The following is a 24,882-nucleotide window of genomic DNA, read 5'->3' as shown; positions in this document are numbered from 1 at the left end:
TACTGAATGGTAATATTAGTAGTGATCTCACAGATACCCTAGCGCTTGTCTCTTTATATGACAAGCACTTTACATTCAGCTGCCTAACATCAGTCTATTCATTCTATTTTCATAAATAAATCACAAATATTTCTTCTCTCTCTCTCACACACACTTTTTTTTTTTTTTTTTTTACTACATATATGGTTGACATATTACAGGTATTTGCCAGGAGAACTCACCAGATGGAGTCTTTTGTCAATTTGGCATCCACTTGCCCTTCATCATCCAGAAAGAAGTCCAACTGTAAATTTGCATTGTTGTCATGGGCAGAAGAATAGTTGGTAATGAGTCTTGCAGGTATCCCCAAGCATCTCAGAACTGTGGCAAACAGAGAAATGTAACGAGGACAAATATGAGGAGCAAATCCTGTGCTCATGGATGACAGGATAAGTAGAGAGAACTTATTAATAACTGAAATAAAATAGGAAAACTCAGTTAAATCAACCCAAATTATTCCTCCTATATAGCTTTATATAGAATATTTAAATATTTTATTTGACCCCAGAATAATGAGCAAAGATAGGTAGTTGTACAATCACTATAACTTAAGCACCCAGTTACTAATTTTTTTCAAATAGCCCTGCATACTGACAACTCTGCAGCTTTTCAGGGCAAATCTGGATGCAATAGGTCTGCTACATGATCAAATGTGGTATGAAGAAAAATAAGTTTGAGATTCCAAGACATGCAGAATATATTATCAGTAAACCAGGAGAATCAGGAGAGACTGTGCTAAAACGAAGATGAATTGAAAATGTCTCCTTGTGGCTGACTTGGAGTTTCCCTGTTTGACATCTGTTATCAGAAGGGATCTGGAGAATACAAAGAATAAAGCAGAAACTGATTGCTAACAAGGGGGGAAAACTGCATTATTTGCAAGTGAAACGTCAGAGTCTGAACAAAATGCATTACAGAATTTTTATTGATTGCTAAGTAATAGTATCCTGTAGTACTTTGGAATCAACAGTCCCTTCCCACAGAAGATCTTAAAAGGTGGATTAAAAAAAAAAAAGCAAAAAAAAAAAAGCCTTCTACCCCTAAATCTCAGATAATCACAAAGTAGCTGATGACTCTTTTCCCCAGTTGCCAAGTGGTAAAGTTGGGGTATGTGGAATAGCTACGGCTATATCTGAAGTACAACAGTGCATCATTAGACTTGTTTTGTGGTGCACCCTGGCAGATAGGAACAGACATGGGGCATAGCCTCAAGGAGAAAGTGGGGCTGCAGAGTGACGTATCATCTCAGCTTGTTCAGATGAAAGATGACTTTCATCCAAAAAGAAGTTAGAATCATAGAATCATAGAAAAATTAAGGTTGGAAAAGACCTTCAAGATCATCTGGTTCAATCATCCCCCTACCACCAATGTCACCCACTGAACCTGTGCACCAGATCCAACCTTTCCTTGAATGTCCCCAGGGACATTCAAGGGAGGTGCCTCCACCACCTCCCTGGGCAACCCATCCCAATGCCTGACCACTCTTTCTGAGAAGAAATGTCTCCTAATTGTTTTAATTGTTGAAGAGTAGTGCTCTTTGTTCAATTCTTTGTTTTAATTGTTGAAGAGTAGGGACATGATGTTTCCATTTTTCCACTCACCAGGGACATCACCCGAATGCCAGGACTTTTCAGCTATGAAGTAGAGAGGCTTGGCAACTACATCAGCCAGTTCCCTCAGGACCCTAGGATTTATGTCATCAGGTCCCATAGTCTTGTACCTGTTTAGATTCACCAGGTGGTGTCGAATCTGCTCTGCTCTTCATTTACAGTGGGTGGGACTTTGCTCCCCCAGCCTCCATCTACATAGGTGTTCAGGGAAATGAAAGACTTGGGAAGCCTGTTTACCAGTGCAGACGGAGGCAAAGAAGTTGCTGAATACCTCAGCTTTCTCCATGTCTGTCGTTACAAATTACTCAGATAAAGAAACTCCTAACATAAGAAATCAGCCACCTATAATTGCTTACACACTATTTTCACCCCTCAGTCTATTTTCACAAATGTTAAAGGCACATGGTGACCCTCGGGGTCTCCTCCTGTCACCCCAGTGCAGCAGCGCGAAGGAAGCTGGGTTCTCTCTTGTGCTGTTCCTCGAGGCTCTGTGCAGAAGGGATGCCACCTCGGGCACAAGGGCTGGGGGATGGGAAAGAAGCACTCACACAACCCCTGAGAATTGGCAAGAGTGGTTTATTGCCGGGACATCTTGCAGGAAAGCCTGTAGGATGTCCATGGTGTTCGGGGGCTCCAAGCTAATGCTTGGGAAGGAGCCTGAGTGACGACGAGTAGGGAGCTCGCCGGGCCCTGCTGCGATGCGGTTGGTGCGCATTGATGGCACAGAGCAAAGACATTCTGTGGTAGTCCCAGGTCTGATCTGGCTGAGGTGGATCTACTTCCATCGGTTCCTCCACCTCTTCTTGTGGACCCAGCTCCATGGGCTCCACAGTGTTCGGCAGAAGGACAAGCCAGTCCTTGCCTGGGACTGCCCAAACGGGATGGCTTCCATCCAGAATGTTCTCAGGCCAGAGTGCCGAACCAGGGGGTCATCGAGTTCCTCATTTAGGTCCCATGCCACTGTCCGCTTGATTTCCATGCATGGATTCAACACTGCTATCTGTTTTATGGCCATAGCAGGGTCCCACACTGTGTTCCAGATGATAGGCACACCGCTGCTCCCCATGGCTGTCTGCCTGACACTCCTGCCTTTGCTCCACACCACCACTGCACCAACGGTTAGGCCCAGCCCCCCGTCACTGTATTTTTGAGGGGCTGGCCTGTTCCCCATGTCACTGCGGTGCCAATGATATTGCTTATATTCGTCTGTGGGCTGGGCGCCGGAGGTCCCTTGGGCACTGGTGTCTTTTGTGCCGCAGGCACTTTCCCTCTGCCCATGACACTTCTCCTTAGCTGCCTTCCTTCTCGGTGCTTCCTCAGACCCCATCGCTGTCCTCACACTGAGGAGGGCCGCCGCTCACCTCGCTCTTTTCTCTAGCCTTCTTCCTGCTGCGTACGCTGGCTCTCAGATGACTGAGTAGCTGAGCAAGTGGTGGGCCAGCTGCAGGGGTCCTGTTTTATAGAGCCTGGGGCGAAGTCGGGGCAGTGGTGGCCACTGTGACCTCAGCAAGCCTCTGGGATGAAGTGGCCCACACATGGCCAAAGGTGGCTGTGTTGGGAGTGGCCTGGAAGATGCCCTCACATGGAAGAAGGAGGAGGGCTGGGGGGCTGAGGGCCCCTTTTCTGGGGCTGTCTCTTTGGGTTATCTCTATGCCCTGCAGTGCACCCTTTTATAAACCATATGCTTGATTCGCCAGGGGGGTTAGGAGCTTCAGCTGAGAAGAGGTCCTCTGGTGGGAGCCATTAGATATTCCTCAACCTCTCAGTAACACAACAGCATTGAAATGAGTACAAGGAAAGAGACTGAAGCGCTAAATGGGGGAAACTTTTGTTTAAAAAGGCTTTAGCAAAGCCAGAAACAGCAGTCAGGGTGTCTGATCAACAGAGAGAGATCAAGCAAGCAAGGTTGGTCTTGTGTTCTAGCCTGCCAGGGCAACAAGAGCCACAGTGAAACACCCAACTGGGTTTTATTTTAAGTGGGAGCAAAAAGGGCAAGATAATGTGGAACTAAAAACCTCTCTCCCTCCACTGGATATCAGAGTGCGACTGAACTTGTCCTGCAGAGCACCTCTTGATCAGCCAAGAAACCTGTTTTCTGATTTAGGAGCCAACATGGTTCTGCAGAAAACAGAATTGTTTTTTTATTGTTATTATTATTTTTTAAGGAAAACATTTAGGTTGAAATCTTATTTTAAAATAGTTCCAATGCTGCAGTGTTGAACAACCCTTTCTGCTACTGCTTGGTTTTGTATATTCATTAGCGTCACTACCGTGACTCTCCATACAGAATAGCACTGCACATTCATTTCAAGTTACTGGATGACAAATTACCTGGATGCATCCAATACCATATGTACCTATTGATTAAACTTAATTCAAGTGTCCTCCCAGGCTTCCACCACATGAGCCATCAGGGCTCATTGAAAATAATTTGTCTGACAATTTCAAGATTAATGACCATTTTTCAGAATGTTTTAGCATTTTTAACAGAAGACTATCCAGAGTGTAAAATATAGTAACCTTGGAAAGCTGGACTGGTCACAATGATAAAACATTGGCAGCTGAGAATGACTCAAAACACAACTCAGAACAATACTTTAAGTTCAACGTGCTTGTTCAGGCTTTTGCTGTCCTCTCTGTGGAGTGTTCAGTAGCTGGACATGTAAACAGCTACATAGCAGATGAGCCACTGGACAGTGTTTTAATTTCATAAAGCTCACCAAACTTTACTCATCAACAAGCCTTACAGTACAAAGTCCCAGATCTCTGACTTCAGTAAATTAGCCAGCACTGATCCTAATTTTGCCCCAGATAGATATGCCTCTTCGTTTAATATAGTAGGCTCCAGGCCTCTGTGGCATTGCCCCAGTTTCACAGTGGCCTACAGGCAAAATACCATGAAGCAGTGATTCACGCCCAGTGCAGGGAGAAAGTCTGAGAACCCATATGTGTGTTTGTGATCTAGAAAAAAGCCAGAAGAGGCACTGGTAGAGAAGAGAAAGTAGCCTGTGGAAGTCACTATGATGAACTGCATCTATAAGAAACATTTGTAAGGGCCTTTTCTGAACTCATTGTGTTGTGCAGAGACTCAGGAGTATCAAGGGCAGACCGTATGACCTCAGGCAATAAAGGAAGTAGACATCTCTCAGGTTCTGTGGATGTACATGATTGCTGATTTTCCCATGGCACCAGAAATAAAATGAATTATTTCATGTGTCCAAGGATAGAGCCAGAGACTCCCCAAAATAAAGCATGAACCTCTCTAGATGTCTGAAAGAAAAGCAGAGAAACCTGAAACTTGAAATTCTCCTATAGCTGTAAGAAGCATGTACTAGCAGAAGGCTGGGTTGTCAGAACAGAGCTTTATTTCTGAGGTCCTTACTGTTTTGAAAAGCTCTTAAACTACCCCAGGTAACTGAGCTATGAAATTCTGTTAACCAGACTGGAGGAAAATTATGCGCTGAATGAAATATACGTATGAGGGACAGGCAAAAATAAAATGAAAACACAGAGACACTCAGGGCTGCTTGAGGGTGAAGAGCCAGTCTTGTAACATGTTAATTATGTAATTTTCACATTTGCTGCAGAAGATGGGACATTAACATCTTTCATTTTTGTTAGAAGAATAATGTAAAGAAAAGTACAATGCTACTCCTGGGGATAGCAACATGTGGCAATATTGAGAGAGATGAAAAGGGGAAAGGTTTCATGGAGTTTTTCTGCAATTTCATCTTCACATCTAAAATACAAGAAGCAAAGCTTAGATCTTCATCTGTTGCTGAAAAGTACTTGATGCAAAGTAGAGCCCAAGCCTGCAAAAATACCCATTGTGTCCCCCGGTCCTAGGCTGATCTGGTCCCTACTCCAGTTTGATATTTATATGCATGAGCTGTAGGTGCCTGTAGGGGAGATCCTCCAGGCTTAAGCCAGACTGTCACTTTTAGTTTCTGTTCAACTTCTACTGGCTGGTGCCATGAGCATAAGAACTATGTGACTGGCTCTATATTTGCAAATGGCGCTTGACACAAGCATTGTTTCCAATGCTTGGTCACAATTATCCATATAAAGTACATCTTTTACACTACCAGCATCTTTCTTGACCACTATTACACTCCGGCATGTTCCAGAGTTTTAGGAGTTTTCAATTGGGATGATGCTGTTAGCAAGTGCTAAGTGCTAGACAGAAAAAAAAAAAAAAAAAAAAGGAAAAAAAAAAAAAAAAAGGACCAATCCATCAATGCTTTCCCTACATGGTTTTCAAATCTGATATGTCTCTTTTGCTGAAACATTGGAAAACACCTGCTCTCTAGTTTGAGCAAGTGTATTAAGACTTAACCTTGTAGTGCTAGACAATTCACAAACTAGGACAACTTTTTCCTGATAACTCTGGCTTACAAATTCCATAGAAAGTATTAATAGTGCTCAGTAGATAGGTGCTAGGACACTGCACATGTCTTACTAGGAACAGTTCTTGACAAGTAAATTTTTAACTCTTAGAGTTATCTGTATCTTGGAGTAGATACACCATCACACACCCCATACTGGGTAATAGCTACATGCTGCAGACTTAGATAACAAGCCTCCCTATTCAACTCAGATTTCCTAACAGAGATGGGGAGCATGCCAAAAGACTACCTTTCTCTCTCCCAAACTTACCCTCTGTGACTCAATTAATATATTTTGCTGTACAAGTAAATAGTTAATATATCATTGTGAAGGTGCAGCCGAACTGAAGGAAATGCCAGGTATTTACATGTATGTAAAGTGCATCTATCTTAGCCATGTATTTTTAAGTATCTCTACTATTTACTCCTGTATATCACAGAGCCACAGTGTTTTAGCTAGTTTGACCTAAAAGCTCATGCTGTTCTGTAAGATTTGCATAGCAGTGTGCAGCTTTTCTCACTGATACTTACATGTGTTGAAGACACCAGCAAAGACCCAGCACTGGCCATATCGCACTGGCTGCTTAGAACTGTAATATTCCAAGAGGATGTCCACACTTCCTGTCCAGGCTGAAGGTGCAACCCCGTAAGTGTAGGTATTGTCCCAGGATCCAGCAATAACACCATTATCATCCCTGGAATTGATCTAAAGATAGAGAAAATGAATGTTAGGGACGACAGATACTGAGCAATAAAGAACTCTTTAAGCTAGCAGACAAAGATAGGATGTGAGAGACTGAATATAGCTGAGTTTAGTCTAGAAATAAGACAGAAATGTTTAATTATGAAGGTAGGAAATGAACAGAACAATCTTGCTAAGGGCTGTAGTAGATTCTCCATCACCAAACAATTTTGAATCAAGGTCAGACACTTAAAAAACACAGTGAAATTAAATCATCACAGCGAGTATTCATGTTGCTAGTTTAGTAAGTTTTATTAACATTAAACATGCTCACTGCTATGTATTTTTAGTAACACGATCAGTTACAAACTGCTAAACAAGTTTCAGAAATATCAAGCTGGATTCTTTCTCAACATCATCTGTTTTCCTGTCCATATCAGCCCAGATATTTTAATAAAATCACTTCCAACTCAGAGTGGATTGGGAGGAGAATCAGTCCACTGTTATTTTTAGAGTGGAAACTAATTTCTTCGGTCCAGCAGACATGAAAACAAGAAGGAATTTGCTGTGTAGGTTTTCTGTTGGTAAGATTACACAAAAGTGCAGAGTTTTGCTGACTAATGGCTATACTGATAGACATTAACGAGCAATACATCTCCTAGCTGCAATTTAAACCAAACCAGTTGAGGCTGTGCAAAAAGCTCATTCGCTCTGTACCTTTTAATTATGTTAATGTGGAACAGCTACACGCCAGCCAAATAAATCACAATTCTCATTTGAAAGCTTTTGGCTGGATTAACTACTGTTTTATAATTAGAAAATCGACTTCCTGTGAACCTTAGAACTGAATGAAGATAAGTATTCAGAGTCATAACCAAAGGGTTAAGGGGTTGTGCCCATCTCACTGTTGTGGGAAACATGCCAGGAAAAGAGGCACTTCAAGGACAGGACAGTGTTTTGATCTGGCTGCAAAGAGAGGAAGAGAGGAGCAACTCTGCTTGCTCTGCAACTTCAGCAAGCTTCAGAAGGATCCCAGCATGGGGGCACATCCCTAGATAAGCTCAGCTCTAAAATGCCACATCTTGAGCAAGAATGAGAGTAAGGAACACAGGTGAGACTTCAGCACGTCTTAGCCACTTCTTACTGAGGTCCAGAATTCAGAGGGCCAAAACTCCCACGTAGCTATAGCCTAATCCTGCAGATACCTGAAGTCCACTTACTCCTGGATTTCCAATAGCAAACTTCTCCACCTACCTAAAGTGGCTGAGTAGCTCAAAACCTAAGTAGTATTTAAGACCCTTTTGGGTTCATCAACATTGTGGTCTTCTGCCCAGAGGGCTTCCAGGGTCTCTGCATAATGAATCTTTTGCATCTACTAGCCCAGTGGTTAATGCAGCAATCCAGGTTGCATTAATCCATTCTTACTTCTGTCCCAAGAGGCCTGAAACTACATTTCTAGTATCTATTGTGAAAGAAATAACCAGAAGGCTAAAAGACAAAGAGAAGTGATGGTACTCTCAATCTTTCTTGCTGAAGCTATTCTACTTAACTTGTGTTATGCAAAAATCAGCATGTGGCATTAACTGAGAGGGTGGACATCCCATTTCAATTCATATTTCAAAATGCTGTAATAAGTGGGTTAAAGGATCATTCATCTTCAGTGACCATCTTTTGTGGAGACACTACTTTAGCAGCTGGCCTGGAAGAACACCTAATAATACTGGCTCAATTACCAGCTTATTATTCTGGGAAGCAGAGGGCATCAGTTCAGACCTCCAGAAGGCAGAGGCAAAAACTCAGCCTTTTCTTTTCACATCCTGGTTGAGTAGAGACACCCACTACTGCAGACACTGTTGGAATCCATGTAAAGTCTCTCAATTCCTCATCTCAAATTCTATCCAGTATGCTGCCTCAACATCCATGGAAGAAATAACTTTCTCAGTTATTTCAGCTACCAGAAAATGAGCACAGTGCCACAAGAAATGCCTGAAAGTGCAATGCCTAAAAGTGGCCTTCTCTCCAGTGAGGTACCACTCTCAGGAAAAAGATGATGAACTGACATAAATATTTCACCTTTAGTGGAGTGAAATAAAATGCCAGACCCAGAGGTCAGGATGGAGAATTGATCTGACACCTGTCAGAGTGAGCACACGAGGGCACAAGGGCCAGTTAAACCAGCATGGCTTTGATTAAAGAGTCACTTCTGACACTTCTTGGGCATCAATTGCATACCACTGCAGAAGCAACACGGCAGATTTTGATTGGGTTTCCACGTCCAGACAGCTCCAGTTCTGCCTTATCCATCAGGAAAAGGCACGCATCCAGAATGTTTTCTTCAAACTAGATGAAAGGAAAGATAAAGAGAAACAGAGGAAAAGTTGAGTCACTTTTGTTCTGGAAAGCAAACACAAGGCTATTTTTCATTATTATAATAGCTGATCAATTTCAAAATTATCTGGTCAGGTCGAAGTTCTGTGTTTAAAAATACAAGTTTTCTTCTAGAATAATTGTCCATGTACAGCAAAAAAATGTGAGATACTTTAAGGGAAAAGAGTGTGTCATTTTCAATTCAATCTCAGTCTGGTTTCTAGAAGGTTAAAATGACAACATAGCCTTTCTGACAGGACATAAAATTTTAAGTGCTAACAAGTATATAATAGGAAGGTATTATTATAATAACTACAAGAAGCTAGTCTGCTCACTAAGGACTCCATGTCCTTCACAGATTCCAGACCTGTTAATTTCAGGACTTCTCCGACATAGCCAGTACAATGCTGTTGACCAATAAACTGTTTGCCAATGTTAATTTGAAAACACTTAAATTTTAAACTAAGATATTAAATATGTTTAAAATTATCAAGCCAAAAGCTGATTATATTGATTAATCTGGGTCTATGAAACTTAGATATCAAAAATACCAAGTGACCTAAAGTAGTCTTCTTCAAAAATAGAGTAGAAAGGTACAGTTTCTTCGATCCAGCATGAACAAGCATGGGAATGAATTGAGGGCAGAGGTGCCTAAAGAGACCAGAAACCATTTGTCACAGAACCTGCCCTGTGATATATTTCATTTTTCTTAGGAGAAACTGCATAGCAAAGGAAAATACTTCTGTCCCCCAGAAAATGGTAGGGGACAGGGAAACACGCATTATTAAAAAAAAAAAAAAAAAAAGTCTTTCAGGTTCACTGAAAACACAATACTATATTAGCATTCAAGTCTGTAAGAGAAACTCCACTCAGCTTGTCCCGTCGCCATGTTCTATGTTTATGTTCTATGTTTGCATTCTTAGGGATGTGGTTCATGCAAACAGGATTTTTGCTCTTGGGCTGAGCTGCAACTACAGCTGCAACTGTCTCCAGCTTGGCTTAAGGTTCCTCAGAAGATGAGGGTGATATGAGTTGTGTCTCCTGCCAAAAGCAATCAAATGCCCAGGCCAAGTTGCTGCCTTGGCAGCCCTGGGAGAGGCAAAAGAGGAGGAAGCATCAGGCCAGAGAGCTGAAAAGAAAGCCTGGAAGAAATAAGACTGCTGTCAGTGCTGCAGAAAAGATGGGATGGATGGGGGTGCCGTCCTGGAGAGCCCATGCACCCTTTGGCCTCTCTCTTATAGACAGCAGCTCAGCAGCTGAGCTCTGGCATAAGCCCCTTCACGCAGGGGCATCTCTATGCCTCTGTGTGAAGGAAGAAGCACCTTAATCACTCAGCCATCTCCTGCCCAAGGAAAGTCCTCTTCTTTTTTGCCTGCCTATCTCCCATTGTTCTGCAAACTGCTGTGGTATGGATCCTTTTCAGCAAAAATCCTCCAAGGAAGCACACCATCCTGCTCCTGGACTTTGCTATGCACACTGTCACTGAATTGCTTTCTCTGGAGCAGACGTTTGCTGCTTAATAGCACCTGGTAGTCTTAGTGAGCAAAACTGAATTCATGGTGTTCAGGCAAGCAAGGAAAGGGGGGGGGGGGGCGGGGGTGGGCAGTGGTTCCCAGGGACATACTCCTAATATTGTATCATTCCTGGGAGGCTGAAAAATTGCAAGTAGGCTCTCCATTCTGCTCCAGTGGTATGTGCTGTAAATCAAGTCAGGTGAATGGCTGTGCTATGGAGACCCTCCTTCCCAAGGAGAATCCTCCCAGTGTAAACACTGGGTCCTCATAGTGGTCCTTCCTACTTCAAATTCATTTTTCTTCTGTCCTGGTCCAATGATTTATTACTTCCACCAGGATCAAAAAGAGCTTTCTGCTCTTCAAGTCATCAGCAGTGCCTAAGAGCTGAGTTAAATCAATAAGAAGTTTAGCTTGCAAATTAAATCTCTCTCATCTACAGTTTATGAGACACTGTCAATCTTGCCAGCATATACCCAAAGACTAAAGAGGAAAGGAACTGCTAACAGAGTTGTTACCTTCCGCCTTGGCATTTATAAAATTATATAAATGACTGTGAAATAACTGCATTAACAGGGGGAGGGTCACAGGACAAGCTGTAAAGTTGCCTTGCAATATCATACATGCTCCCTTACACTATATTGCATCAGCGTAGGATGCAGAGTACCATAACATGGGCAAAAGCCAGTTTCACCATCCTTCACTGTCCATTGATTTAAAAGCACTAAATCAAACTAAATCAATCTCCTGCTCTCAATCTTGGCATGAAGATGCTATCTAGAGGGAAGCAGAACAGAAATATAACACTTGTAAGGCTGAATACCCCTGAAATGTCAAAGGAACCAGAGCAGCAGTAAGCAGCCAGAACAGATCAGCAAACTTGGGCTCGGCATGGGCACTGCCTGCTTACACAAGCAGCAATGGGAATAAACCAAATTCAGGGCAAACAAAGTTTGGCAGAGCCACCTGAAGAAGACTGCAGAAGGAAGACAAGAGGCTCTGTCTGCACACACACATTGCATTATAGAGCATTGCATTTAGTGAGACTGGTCTTCAGCAGGCCCTATCTTTTCATGCTAACTGGCTTGTAAGAGACAACCTTTAAAACTATTTAAGTCCAAGTAAGAGGGGCTGCATCACCTTTTGCACTGGCTGAATTAAGTCAGTGCTATTTCCCACAGTTGCTTGTGGTCTGATCTTACCAAATTCACATGCCATAAAATTATATTTACACTGTAATGTACACATTACAATGCTAATGTGGCTCAACATTTAGACACGAGCCAGCTCAAGATGGCAATGACAACACTATGCCCACCTGTTTTATTTTACGTCTTTCACTGTGTTTTAACTGTGTTAAAAGATCAATATAACATCCAACTTCCATTTCTCAACTACAGAGTTCCTATGTGCCTAGATTTCTTCAAAAGCCAAATTTGTCCTGATTCCCCTTTGGGCTTTTCTTAGTGACTGGCAATTTGCACATTCTTAGAAGAAAGGAATCACAGCCATGTTACAAGGAACACTTCCATCCTCATTCATTACAGCCATGTTTCAACTGGTCTGTTGTTTTTTCCTTCCTGGGTCCATTTTTCTTGCCTTTCCTCCTCTCAAGTTGATGTTGCTCATTAAAGACAGCAGCTGGGAGAATTATCTCCCACTAGTAACCCAGTTTTGAACTGCAAGCTCCTTTTTGATTTACAACTGGAGTTAAAACTTTCAGCTGTCAGTGTTCAAAGCAATTTTTTTTTTTTAATTTTTTTTTAGGCTAAGAATGTTACTTTACTATGCACAATTCTATCTGTAGTTTTGTGTAAGACCATATACCTTACACCTCTATGACTGTATGTGGCCATGCGCTTTTTACTGAGACTGTTGTACAGGGCCATATATCATCTATACAAAATGCATATATGTAGGATATACCTGTAATATGGGATTCACTGCTAGTACTTTCATTCACTCAGAGCTATGCTTTTAGTCTTAACATCCAGGATTGCTGAAAATGAGAAAGGCACACATATTTAGTGGTGGGGAATTGGTAGGGTAAGATCAGGAACATCATATCCTCCATCTCACTGAACCAGGAGAATATTTTTCCATTGCTTTCAACTTTAAGATATCTGTTACTCCTCTATAAAAAACAATGGGCTCCAGGAAAACCCTGGGCTCGGCCCCCTTTGATTCACCTGCCAAATTCAGCTTTCACGTGGACAGGGGATAACAAAAGGTGCACCACAACACAGAGTGGAAGTCAAGCTCTCCAGTTCCAGTTCAGCAGTGGAAGGAAAGCACATGACAAAGGGATATGGAACAGCCCTAATCTCCCAGACAGAGCTGCCTCTTAGCAAAACCAAATAAATAATGCAGTTTCTCAAGGGAGGCTGGTGTTTGTGTCAGGAAGGTGCCAGATTTGCAGAATATAAGCACCTCAGGCCAAACCACTATAGGCCATAAATTCAGCATTTTAGGACATAAATCCAGCAGTCGGTTGAAGCTGGCTTCCATCTCCAGCCACTCATTCCCCTTTCTCCCTCCCCTACATCTGTCACAGAGTGAATCCCACATCTAGGAACAGAGCAAGCCTGAAAAATAACCCAAGGGAAAAAAAAAAAAAAAAAAAAAGGAAATAAAGGAGGTGCATGTTCAGCTAGATCAGCTTTCCGGTCTGATTCATTGCACGGCTGCACAAACACTTGCAGGGGGAAGGAAGGGCCAGGAGGGGGCATTTTTGGTCAACTTAAACGCACACCCAGCTTTGGCCTCGGGATCTGGTTCCACGTATCTCTCTCAGAAGCGCACTCCGCTTATGGAATTACCTCCCCCTTACTTTATTTGAGGATTATCTTTAGCTCAGACAGGATCGCTCTTAGACCCTGCAAACAATGGTGCTGAGACAACCAAAGGAAAGGTGAAAAGACAGAAGCTTCCTAAGGCAGTGCTTCGGCAGGAAAAAAAAAAAAAAAAAAAAAGAAACCCTTAAACAAGGAAACAAGAGATGTGACTTCAAAGAGCTCTCTACGGCAAGCACACTGTCAATCCATCCAGCTAAAGCTTCAGCTGAGGGACAGAAAGCAAAGCAAGAAGGTTCCCTTCTGCAAGGCTGCACCAGGGAGGGGCAGCAAAAAACTGAATGGATCCATCACTGTTGCATGAAGGAAGTACTTCAATACTTTCTTAATTGTGCTGTTGTGAAAAAACAGGAGGTGAGGTGAGCCATGTCCAATAACTGTCCATTGGAGTCCCCTTGGGTGACAGTTAGGGTTAGTTTTGCTAATTTTGATGTTGCTGTTGAATGCGTTTTCCCTTTTCTCACACAACAACTTAACTCTTTAATCCCACAAATCCCACAGTGATTTTCAGGCTGGCTAGTGATTACAAATAGGGTGAGGTAAAACAGGCAAGCAATAAGGGGTTGATTTTATTGAAGGCACATCAACACCGCACACCAGCCAGCCAGGACTGTGCTTCTCAAAGGCTGCAAGAAGCCACTGGAGACCAGTGTTGTCAAGTCCAGGCAGCAAAGGGAGAAGTTATGCACTTGTCACTGTGGTGAGGAAATTTAAAACTCTGGGATCAAACCCAGAAAATAGGAAACCTATGAAAAGCTGACCCCCAATAAGATGATAATTATTTTCACCAAGTTGCTAGAACTGAAAGGAAGAGTCAAAAAGGAATGCAACCTCTTGCTAAATAAATAACTAAAAAATCTCTTTCCCCAAATCAGTTTGATCTTGAAGTAGCAGTAATGTAGCAGCAGAAATGCTGCTGTGTAGTAAAAATCTCAGCTAATGATTGTAACTTTCAACAGGCAGCCTCTTAGTATCTTAAATGTGTTCCTAGAACAAGACCTTTAAATATTAGCTATTATAATGTTGCTTTTTTGAATTAGATATACACCTGCTTCATACAATTTTAAATGCATGCCTCTTGTGTTTCTGAAGTAGAGACCAATAATGCACAACAGAGCAAGAGCCCACAGTCTCAGCCACTGTCTGTTGTCAATTAAATTCATTTGCTGTCCTATTGGGAGCAGCCACAGAAAGTCTAAATAGCTCACCTGACCGTAACTCCAGCTTCTTAATTTTATTTCGTCAATGTCTCCATGGAAGACAATACCAACATCATTCAGGACATATTCTTCCCTTTCCTTCTCGTCATCCAGATACACGGCATCCTCTGCATCAATTTATCCAAAACAAGCATTAACACAGCCACTTAGTTTCTATATAGGGCAGATAAAAAATCTTAGCATATAATGCAGTCATATTTGATGAGAAGTGCCCATCATCCATCAAACAAAGCATCACTTGCTTCAGCAGAGCACAAATATAAGGAGATAGTGACCCCAGTTAGAAATAGGATAATACAACTTAAAAACACGCGAGATGCAAAAATGCTGACAGCTCTTGCCTGTTTTCTCGAGATCTGCAAGGTATGATTAAAATGTCACATCTTATCAAGAATTCCAAGATTACTGTGTACCACTAATTTAAAAGTTCGAGCACCGTGATGCAATTCTGCATCTGTACAAACAGATCAAAGAACAATTTCAAACCTATTAATGTTAATGGAAAACAGTTCAAGTCAAGAGATCTAAAGAAAAATCTGTAGTGCATTAAAAAAATTGGAGTATAGTATTTATAGAGTATTAACAGAAGGGTGTGATTACTTTTTCTGTACATAAGATATTGACTGTGGTGTGCCGCCCCCATGTAACTCGACTGACCAGCCAATATGAGGAGAAATCTGAATGTGCAAGTGAAAACTGCAAGCAATTGGAAGAGGTCTTCATTAAAACATAAACAAAGTGTACATCCTAGATTGGTCTTACATCATTCCAAAGTGTACATGTGGAACCTCATCCTGCAAAGGGTATTCACATCCTTAAATAACCCATTCTTAATGTATGTAAATTATTGAATTTACATGAATTATGTGAAACTGTTCAGATGCTAACAGGCAGGTATGAAACAGGGATTCTGTGGTGCTAGAACAGCTGAGGATTTCTTTCCCGTGCCAGTGCTAGTGTTTTGTGACTAAGAGATACCACTTAACATTTAATGGTCTGGGAATTAATTAATTAGAAGAATTCAGTAATGTTGCACCAGAGAGCAAGTTAAAGGGAAGCAATAACCTACAATAGCATGATACATGCAAATGCAAAACTACCACTGACCAGTGCTGTAGTAGATTTCTTCAGGATCTCGCTACAAATTACTATATGATCATTTCACATTTAAAAGCCTACTGATTTGTTGTATTTTTCTGAAATGCAAATCAGATTTGTAATTCCTTCAAAACCTCATCTAAAGCTTCTTCACTTGCCATAAAACTGCAATTCAGCTGAAAATCACTAAAATCTGAGCCTTCTGAAAAATCAATGGCAAAACTCACACCAACTTCAGTTAAGTGAAGGGTTTTGCCAGTCTGTACACCTGACACTGTTGGAACTTTTATTTTATCTGCAAATATATTTATATCCATGTTGCTATACATACAGAAGGGGTTACATGTAGATACATAACATTGTGACCTTTACATTGGTGTGCAAAGAATGATATGGAAGCAGGTGTTAAATGTAGGAAGGTTTTTATGTATTCGAGGAGATCAGTGCTTGCCATTATGCTTTCAACAGGGCTGCTGTACAAGCTCTGCAGGCTACATCAAAATCAGAGTAGACGGAAAAGCAGCAGGTTTTATCTGCTTTTCCCTAAGGCAGGCAGGTCTGAGACCCTTCATGCAGCAGCATGGTGCTACCCATGTGGCTTCTAAGGGCTGGGTCATAACAAGGGTTGTTTGTAAGCCTGGTACTGCCTACGACCAAGTCAGCCTGCACCCAGGCACAAAGCAGATCACAGGTTTACATTGAGAGCCTACACGGTGACAGACAGTGTTAAAAAACCTGACAGCAAATCAAAAAAGCTGCAGTCACTGATGCCAGAAGGGGCTTGCATACTTCAGAAACCACATATCACATGATTTTATTGAGGTCCAGCTCCCAGCTCTAAATAAGTTTTGCACAACATCCTACCAAAAATGTTGCAGATGTCACAGATCACGCAGGCTCTGTTTCATTAGGATGGATCTGCTTGATTTGCTGATTGAGCGATTATATGTATTGACTCCCTGAGCTTTGGGTTTTATTGAAACACATGTGTACAAACACTACAAAGGATGCATTTCAAGGAGGCGAACCCACACCTTCTGAACAGTTATGTATTCAGTGGAGTGTGTGCACATGCTTTCTTGACAGCTGTTGTTTTCTTTCAGGGATAATAAATATCAATATTGATCTGGTTGATATCAATTGAGACGCTTATGTTATTTCAAGACCGCATGATCTTTGCTAAATCAGATGAAAATTGATTAACTTCTCTGTCAATTATTTTTAAATATTTGTATTTTTTGATAAAGTAAAAAGGGCCTCTGTTTCACAGAGAAGCCAGCTGCTTTGATTTTTGACAGCTTTCACTACCCTTGAGACTGTTTAGAAGAAAATACGAGGCATTTGTGACTACTTTGATGCTAAGCGTACTCTACATAGTACAACTCCTAATTATTTGGTGCAAGTAGAGGCTCACATCTGACAAACAGAATTCCAAGGAAATGTTCTGGGTTTGTTTGTTCTTTTTCTCTAGCAGTTTAAGGCTTTTCTCCTCACTTTTTATCCTGGGAAACTACTAAGACACCAGCAGTGCTACAAAGAAGCAAATTAGCTTGTATGCTTCTCTGTTTGAAGATGGATAAGGTGAAAATACACTTCATACGAAGCCTGCAGGTGAGGTATCCCACAGAACATGGGCTCCCTGTGAAAAGTGGAAGAAGTGCAGAGAAGTCCTGTCCCTTTGGAAAAGTGAATGGGCATGGTAGGTTCCTGCCCAGCACCAGGGGACCTGAGGAACCCCTGCCCCAGCACAGCAACCAGCTGGAGCTGGAAATGCCATTTCTTCCCGTACACGGTGACCGCTGAGCGCAGCAGCGCAGCAGATGGGTGGAGGTGGAGGCTTGCCCTCAGCGCCCAGCCTCCCTTCATCGTGGGAACTTGGCAAGGCTCTTGCTGGGAGGAGTACAGTGCTGTGGCAAACACAGAGCTTGAAGAGCTAAAAACAGATATCTGCAAAATCCACTTCACTCAGAACCAAGTTCAGTGTGCTGCCCTGCAACTGCCAGTGCTTGCCTACATGGATGTAGCAGAGATATGAAGCTCTTTGTGAATTTTAGTCATATGGAATCTATGATACAAAATGTAAAACTTAAGATATGGCTACAAACACCAGAAAATGTTAACTTGGCCAAATTTGGATGCCATATAACACATAAGAGGAGACCAAAGTCAACCACATGTTACTAATCCTCAAACTGTATTAGAACACTTGAAGGACATGAGCAGAAGAAATATGCAACTGAGTCACTAAAGATGCAATATATTTAATTGATTATATCTAAAACACTTTGCAGAAAATTTGGGTGAATGGAATACATACTCTTGGCCTGTGGAGTCTGCAAGTTTCACATACCCTAGGCATCTCTACCTGTGAGAGCCACAAGAGGCCATGCAAGGTCTTTTCTTGATAGGCACTGAGTGTTCATAAATCAGAAAGTCACTGGGCTCAGCACCTCCTTGGAAAGAGCTCACAGATCAAAGGAGCCATTCTTTGCTTTCATGTAGTCTGATATTGCTAAGAGTGAAGTTAAACTCCAAGAAGTTATCCTTAATGACTTACCATTTGTATCTCCTATTTCAGAACTGAAGAGGGCTCTGCATGCCCAAAAGCATATCTTTTTTTTTTTTTTTCCTAGCTATGTCAGCTGGCTGAAGAGATAATGCTGCCTCTCTTCACAGGCTTTACCTTGCTTATTAACTGGCACAATTTTCACCTGAGCATCTGAAATCTCAGTCCACTTGCTTGCTGAATTCCCAAATGTTTGGCGTTGATGTATATCATTTTCCAGGATCAGGCCCCACATCTGCATGTCTATTCTTAGTGATGAGCCTTAAATGTAGCTAAGGGGATTAAACCATATGAAAGCATCTGATGGTTTTGGAAGCAAAATACAGAAGCTACTCTGTAGCTTTACTGGTAAAGTATGCTGACTTGTTCTGAAACAGCAGAAAAAAAAATGCATCCCTGCCTGGGAAAATATGTCAAAACTGAACTACAGTGAAAAAAGAAGTAATAAGAAAGGGCACAAATGCCTATGACTTAAAGAAAAGCTCATACAGACACATTGATGTTTCTCTAAAATGATGAGTCGGAGAGCTGTGCTAGACACTGATGGAGCCTGTACTCTGCTCCCTGCGATAACAATCCCCATTCGTTCCTGGCATCAGCCTTCTCTCTTTTTAATGAGGCTTTTCACTCAGACTCTTCTGCTTAGCTATTAACCCAGCAAACAAGTCTAGGAGATTTTCAAACTATTGTTTTCTGTGCACTTTAACTGCCTGAGTTTTTATACCCTTTTGTCATTCCACTGCACAATCTTTCCCAGCCAGGGGATGGGCCATGGAGAAACACTGTCCCTGCTTTTCTAACGCAATGAGGAAAAGGCAGGTACAGGAGCCAATTAGTCCAAACTACCTAGGAGTGAAAGCAGGGACAAGAAATGAAAGTAAATCTTCATCCAAATGAAATATGCAGAAAATAAATCCTACGATACCCAGCAAGGGCCAGGACTTGAAGGCATACTTGGATATGTAAGCAGGAACAAAGGCATGATCCTCTGGGGGTGACCCTCACAGCAGGCTCTTGCTGCCCAGAGACTCTCCTTTGCTTTCTTGCACCAGAGCTTCCCTGTCAGCCTTGATAACAGCTGCTGCTGCATATCTGGAACTCTGCAGGTTTGCTCACATGCTTTGGTTTTCATCTTGCTCGCTTTTGGCCCCATTCAGCTCAGGTGTGAGGGAAGGAATGCACAGAAAGCAAAGCCCTTGTGCTGTGGGTACACAGAGATGGAGGAAGGAGGTGTGAAGGGGAGATTGATTTTCCCCTTCTTCCTCCTTGCCTGGCACCTTGAATCGGCCTGTGTGGTCCCCATCACACCACAGTGGGGCAGCCAAGCCCCCCCCCATTACATTTTCTCTCCAGTTTATGGCTGCATACACTCCTAGCTGATTGTATGCGAGTCATGAGGGAAGTTGAGAAGCTTTTTCTCTAGGTTTTATCCCTTTCTAAAGAGGTGCTGACCAACTGCATCGTCACCATGCTGGCTAACACAGTGGTTGTTGGGACAACAGGACTAAAACCAAGGGATGCTTTACTTTAGAGTGGAGAATCACACCTCCCTAGCTGGAGCTGTGACAGGCTAATGATGACTTTACAAATGTTGAGCAGCTTTGTCTGCTCACCAGTGAGTCACATTTGCTCACTCACCTTTGACTCCTTCTGTAACCCACTCTCTCTCCTTCCAGAATAAATTCTGACCATGCTTCTCTAAGGCACCTACCTCTACACTGCATTCAAAAGTCCCTCATGGTGTCATGGGGCCTTAGGCCCTGCCCTTCCCTCCTGTTCCTGCTTAACTAACTCTGCTTTACTCAGCATTAACATATATCTTCCTAAATAATGCATAAGCTAATCATTGCTTATATTCCCTTGGACCAGGGGCAAGTAATGAACTCAGCACAAATCATTCTAGGTACTGACAGTAGTGCAGCTGAATAATGGGCTCCATTAATAATGCTAAACTTACTCGTCACACAGTAAGATGGCCCTTGTTTGGCATGGGATTATTTGATAAAAGTACTCTGGTAAAAACATTGAAGGATGAAGGAAGGATGGCAGGAGGATATTAAAGTTAGCTGGTGACCTAAATATATTGCAATATATGCGGCAGACTTGGAGCCTTACAAGAATCAGAAGCTGAGGCACAGTGCTACAGCCTGTCAGAAGGCTGGTGAGCCAAACTTCACCAGTCCTCTTTGCTTTCTCTTTAAAAAGACATGCTGAGTTCATTGGGTAAAGTCCATTTCTGTCAGCAGAAGGGCTGATTTTACCTGCGATCCAGGATGATTTGGATTATAAAAAGAAAAGAAAAAGAAAAGGCTCATTCGCAAAATATTATTTTCCTCGCAGGGGACAGGGTTGCTGGTAATTAGTCACCACTAAGGGGAAGTTATAAGCTCAAATTTTGTGTAACAGCAAGGTGCCACCAGTCATTCTGCAGCAGACTGAGAGCATCCGACCTGTGCAGGAGCAGCAGCTCCCACTGAGTTTCTGCAACCAGCAATGTAACTCAACAGTTGAGTATGGGACTCTGCCACATCCCGCCCCATGCCAAATTCTGGACAAAAACATGTCTGTATTGACTTGTCATTTTAAGGCACACGAAGGCAGGCAGAAGGCTCACACTGATGCTTATTTATTGAGTCAGAGCAATGCCTTGGGATGTGTTTACTATAAGAAATGCTACTTACATGGGTAAAAACAGACTTAGCCTCATAAAACTACAGAGCTACCCCCAAGCCTGCATGACTTGCCTCTTGGCAGAGCTAGGTAAGCTTAACCGTACCCTTTCCACATCCAAACTGCCTGGTCTCCAACAACCTTGGCTGCAAGTTCCCCTTCTCAGACCACCCTTTCCCACAAACCAATGAGCCTGGTAGCAGAAAGTGTGAATCTTTGACAATGATAAGCTACTTACGTTGGCACCACGGGTTGAATAGTATGTAAGTGTCAGTTGCCGAGTTTCTGTGTGTCCGGATGATGCCAAAAGGAGTCCAGATAGCAACATATAGGCGAAATTTCCCAACAATGCAGGTGGCAGAGGACATGATGGACAGGCGAATGGAATTGTTTTCCTTGTGGATAATCTTGGCTCCCCACTCCCCAGGCTTCAGAACATCACCTACAAGGATCGGGATGTAGGTGCCTTTGTTTGGCTGTGGGTAGCGACCTGGAGAGACAGGGGGTTAACTCTATGAAATGGTTCACCTTGGGAAAAAAAGACACTATCAAAACAACAGTCCTCTGTCCCTTTGCCTGTTTTCAGCAGAGATGGCAAATGTTAGCAGGCAGAGACCACCTACCTCCCTTAGAGCTTCACACAGTGCCTGGTCACTTGTGTTGCTGCCACCCAAGCACACACATCGCCTCCCAACAGGCAACCTATGCAGGCACCCCCTCCCATCTTGCTCCAGAAAGCTTCAGTCCATCTGGCTTGGGCACTGCCAGGAGTGTCCCTGTGGCAACAAGAGCAGGGGCTGTTCCAGGCTTTCCTGGCTCAAAACTGTTTATCCTAGAACAGTGAGCTGTACTCCAGCCTTGGAGTTAGCCATGTCGTTGGTAAGCATGAATAAGAGTTCCTTCCAAAGTTCAGATGCACCCATCACCCTCTTTGCTAATGTGCAAGTGCCCTACTGGGGCACAGATGTTGGCTTTGGGGCTCTGTAGCAGAGCAGAGCCCTGCTTTTCTCACTGCACTACAGCACCAACAAGCAGTGGCTCTTTCACACATACCCACGCAGATGAGGCAGAAGAAATACACGTACAAGTCTGTCTGCCAGTGGATGCCCAATGCTCAGTTCTTGCAAGCCCCTGCAGTGGGAACTGACTCTGGATATCCAGAGTATGGATGAATGCATCTGGACTGCATAGCCAAATTTTCTCTGCAAGCAATGGACCCCAAAGCATGACACACCTCCGAAGTGCTGTGCATGATGTTCTGCCTCATATCAAAACAAATCATGCCCCAGAGAAGATTATTTTACTTGCCAAGTATAAAAAGCATCTAGATGGATAAACTATGTACAAGCATGTACACTGCCAGAATTCAAGTTAGGTGGGAAGGATTACACCCCTTGAGCTGGAGGCAGAGCCAAATTTTATCTGGAATCCAACCAGTAGTGTAGACAAAAAGATACTTGTGAGAAGACTCAATTCCTTAAATCATTCTCATATCTATTCTTCATTTCAGGTTTTAGGCTTAAAGTTATACTCTCATTCACAGATATAGTAGCAAAAAGCACGAAAGTAGAGACAGACTTCTCTATTTTTCGTAAGTGTTATTTAAGAGCTTCAAAATTAAATGCAAAGGGACTTTGATTTTCTTGTTTGCTTACTTTTACACAGTTGATGTAGAGATAAATACAGAACTGAACACTGCTACATTTTGGAAAAGGGCAACTCCAGCTTTGAATTTGAAGCTTGTGAGCTGCCATGAACTCTGTGTTTCTAAGAAATCTGGGCCTATTGCACTTCATCCAAAATATTATTCAGTACACATAAACTTCCATTTTTCAGATTTTCAGTACAAATAAATAGCCCAGTTTCTCTGAAGGCCAGGGATGCTGTAACCCATGAAACCCACTCAGATCAGTGAGGGATGCAACAGAGGCAAGAGACCTACAGAAGAAAGAAGGAGTAGAATAAGAGAGCAAAATCAATAGAAAACACTAGAAGATAAAGCACAGGACACTTCAAAAATAAGCCATCAAAGGAAAGACAGTCTAGAGAGAAGAGCCTACAGAGGTAACAGAGAGTCTTGCGTCTGCTAACAATTGTGATCTGAGAGCTGAGCACATTCTTATTCTTTGTAGTGGAACTGGGTATGACCCAGCTTGCCTCTACAGTTGATGTTTTGCTTCTAGATTTGACATAATTGTTGTTGTTTTTCTTTTAATTTATTTTTTTATAAGCAGTCCACTCTAACAAAGCTGCAGAGCAAACCAAGTAATTGAACTGACACCCTCTAAAACCATTAACAAGTGTACTTTTTAAAACACCTTATTTTCCTCTTTCAGACAGGTGGGAGGAAGGGAGAGATCAGTATTTTAGCTTGTTTAGGAAATGACACTGTCAGCCTCTGTCCCTACTGGGGACAGAAGGAGGTGTGCTGTAGTAGGGGCTCCACTCCAACACATCGTGTCCCACGTGTGCTGGTAATGGGGAAGTTGCAGAATCTCTCCCCAGTAAATCTGCCCATAGGAACTAGACAGGATCCCAAAGGGGCCATGAGGTCTTTGTAATGCATCTTTATGGAAACCTCCTCACCTGCACTTCATAGGTGGCTTAGCAAGGTACCAAGCCTCTGGCATCCTCACTTTTCTAAAGCCCCTACGTGAAAAACCCCATTTACCCTTCAAAACAACAATAGCCCCTCTCTTATGCAAAGCTACAAGACACCCTTATCTATCTGCTGCTTGGCAAGGGAGCACCTGTAGCTGCTGCTGAGGAGTATGCAATGTCCTTTCAGCCCAGCATCCATGCATGCACCCCACAGCTGCACCTCTGCAGTAAGAGAAGCCACTGCACTGTCCTTCAAGAGAAGGTGCTCTAGGATATCGCCTGCAACCCTAGCAGGGATGCCAGGGAAGGGATATCCTAGAAGTCAGGATGATTTGCAGGTGTTACAAACAGTATACACAAGCAAATATTATTTGCTGCTGGCAGGCAGGGTTTGGGTGCTTGCTAACAGTTGCATAAAGCCTGAAGCCAGAAGGAAGGCTGGGAAGACGGGCAGAGCCCTCAAGAGCATAATGAGCAATTTCCAACATTTTCTTTGAGAAGAAGACAGCTTCCCTCATCTTCTGAAATGAATACCAAAATGCAAATGGAAGAGCAAGGGAATTGTTACTTCTGAAAGGAGCTTGTAGAGCTGATTTGTAATCACACATCTAGACACCTGACAGCACCAGCCACACTAGTCTCGTATACACACATCTGTTGTCTTGATACTAGAGGACTATGAAGCTGAGTATCTTTGGCATTACATGCCGAGGTTGCTGGCAAAAACATCCCTGTGTAGGTTTAGTACTATGTTTATCAACACTGTAGGGAAGTTGTCTCAAGACGACTTGGCCATTGGAATCTATTTACATCTTGAGCACACATTTTTGACTGCAATGTCAAAGAAGGGCCAACTTTGGCTCATAGCTGGAATATCTGTGATGTCAGGCCTCTCACAGAACGGATAATGTGCAGTGGTGATTCCACTCTCTGGTTAAGAGTCTCTAAGGAATGAGATTCAATGATATCCAAATACTCATTACCAAAAGCTTGTGAACGCCTGGCAGAGTACTCCCTGGAGGATCTCGTGCTAACCCAACCCACAGAGAGGCAGGAGGGTGTGTTTGGGTGCATGTCAGGACCAGGAGCCATGTAGTGAGGATAAACTCTTCTTATGCTGACAGGAGGGCGTTTCTGCCAGCAGCATCAGCTGGCTCAGCATCCCTCAGATTTGCTCCAGGAGTTGGCAGCCTATACCATGCTCTGCAGCCAGTTCTCCATGGTTGCCTCGTTCCCTGGTGCTCACATGTGTTTTGGGTGTAGGAGGCCCTGGCCCTCACA

The 24,882-nt window shown here is 42.8% G+C and overlaps 1 protein-coding gene across 1 annotated transcript in view; it reads right to left on the bottom strand.

The window, feature by feature from the left end:
• The window catches only part of F13A1 (coagulation factor XIII A chain), a 61,893-nt gene that overhangs the window by 22,037 nt on the left and 14,974 nt on the right, over nt 1-24,882 (bottom strand). The window contains exons 4-8 of the mRNA XM_082752583.1: nt 21,239-21,490; nt 14,655-14,773; nt 8,949-9,056; nt 6,566-6,740; nt 222-360 (exon numbers count right to left, since the gene is read on the bottom strand). Of these exons, the coding sequence (XP_082608709.1) occupies nt 222-360; nt 6,566-6,740; nt 8,949-9,056; nt 14,655-14,773; nt 21,239-21,490 (793 nt within the window). The remainder of the gene's footprint in view (nt 1-221; nt 361-6,565; nt 6,741-8,948; nt 9,057-14,654; nt 14,774-21,238; nt 21,491-24,882) is intronic.

This window comes from Aythya marila (assembly GCF_965140915.1).
Source record: "Aythya marila genome assembly, chromosome: 2".
Taxonomy (NCBI): Eukaryota; Metazoa; Chordata; class Aves; order Anseriformes; family Anatidae; genus Aythya; species Aythya marila.
The sequence above is the reverse complement of the archived record's forward strand: the minus strand, read 5'-3'. Positions and strand labels throughout refer to the sequence as shown.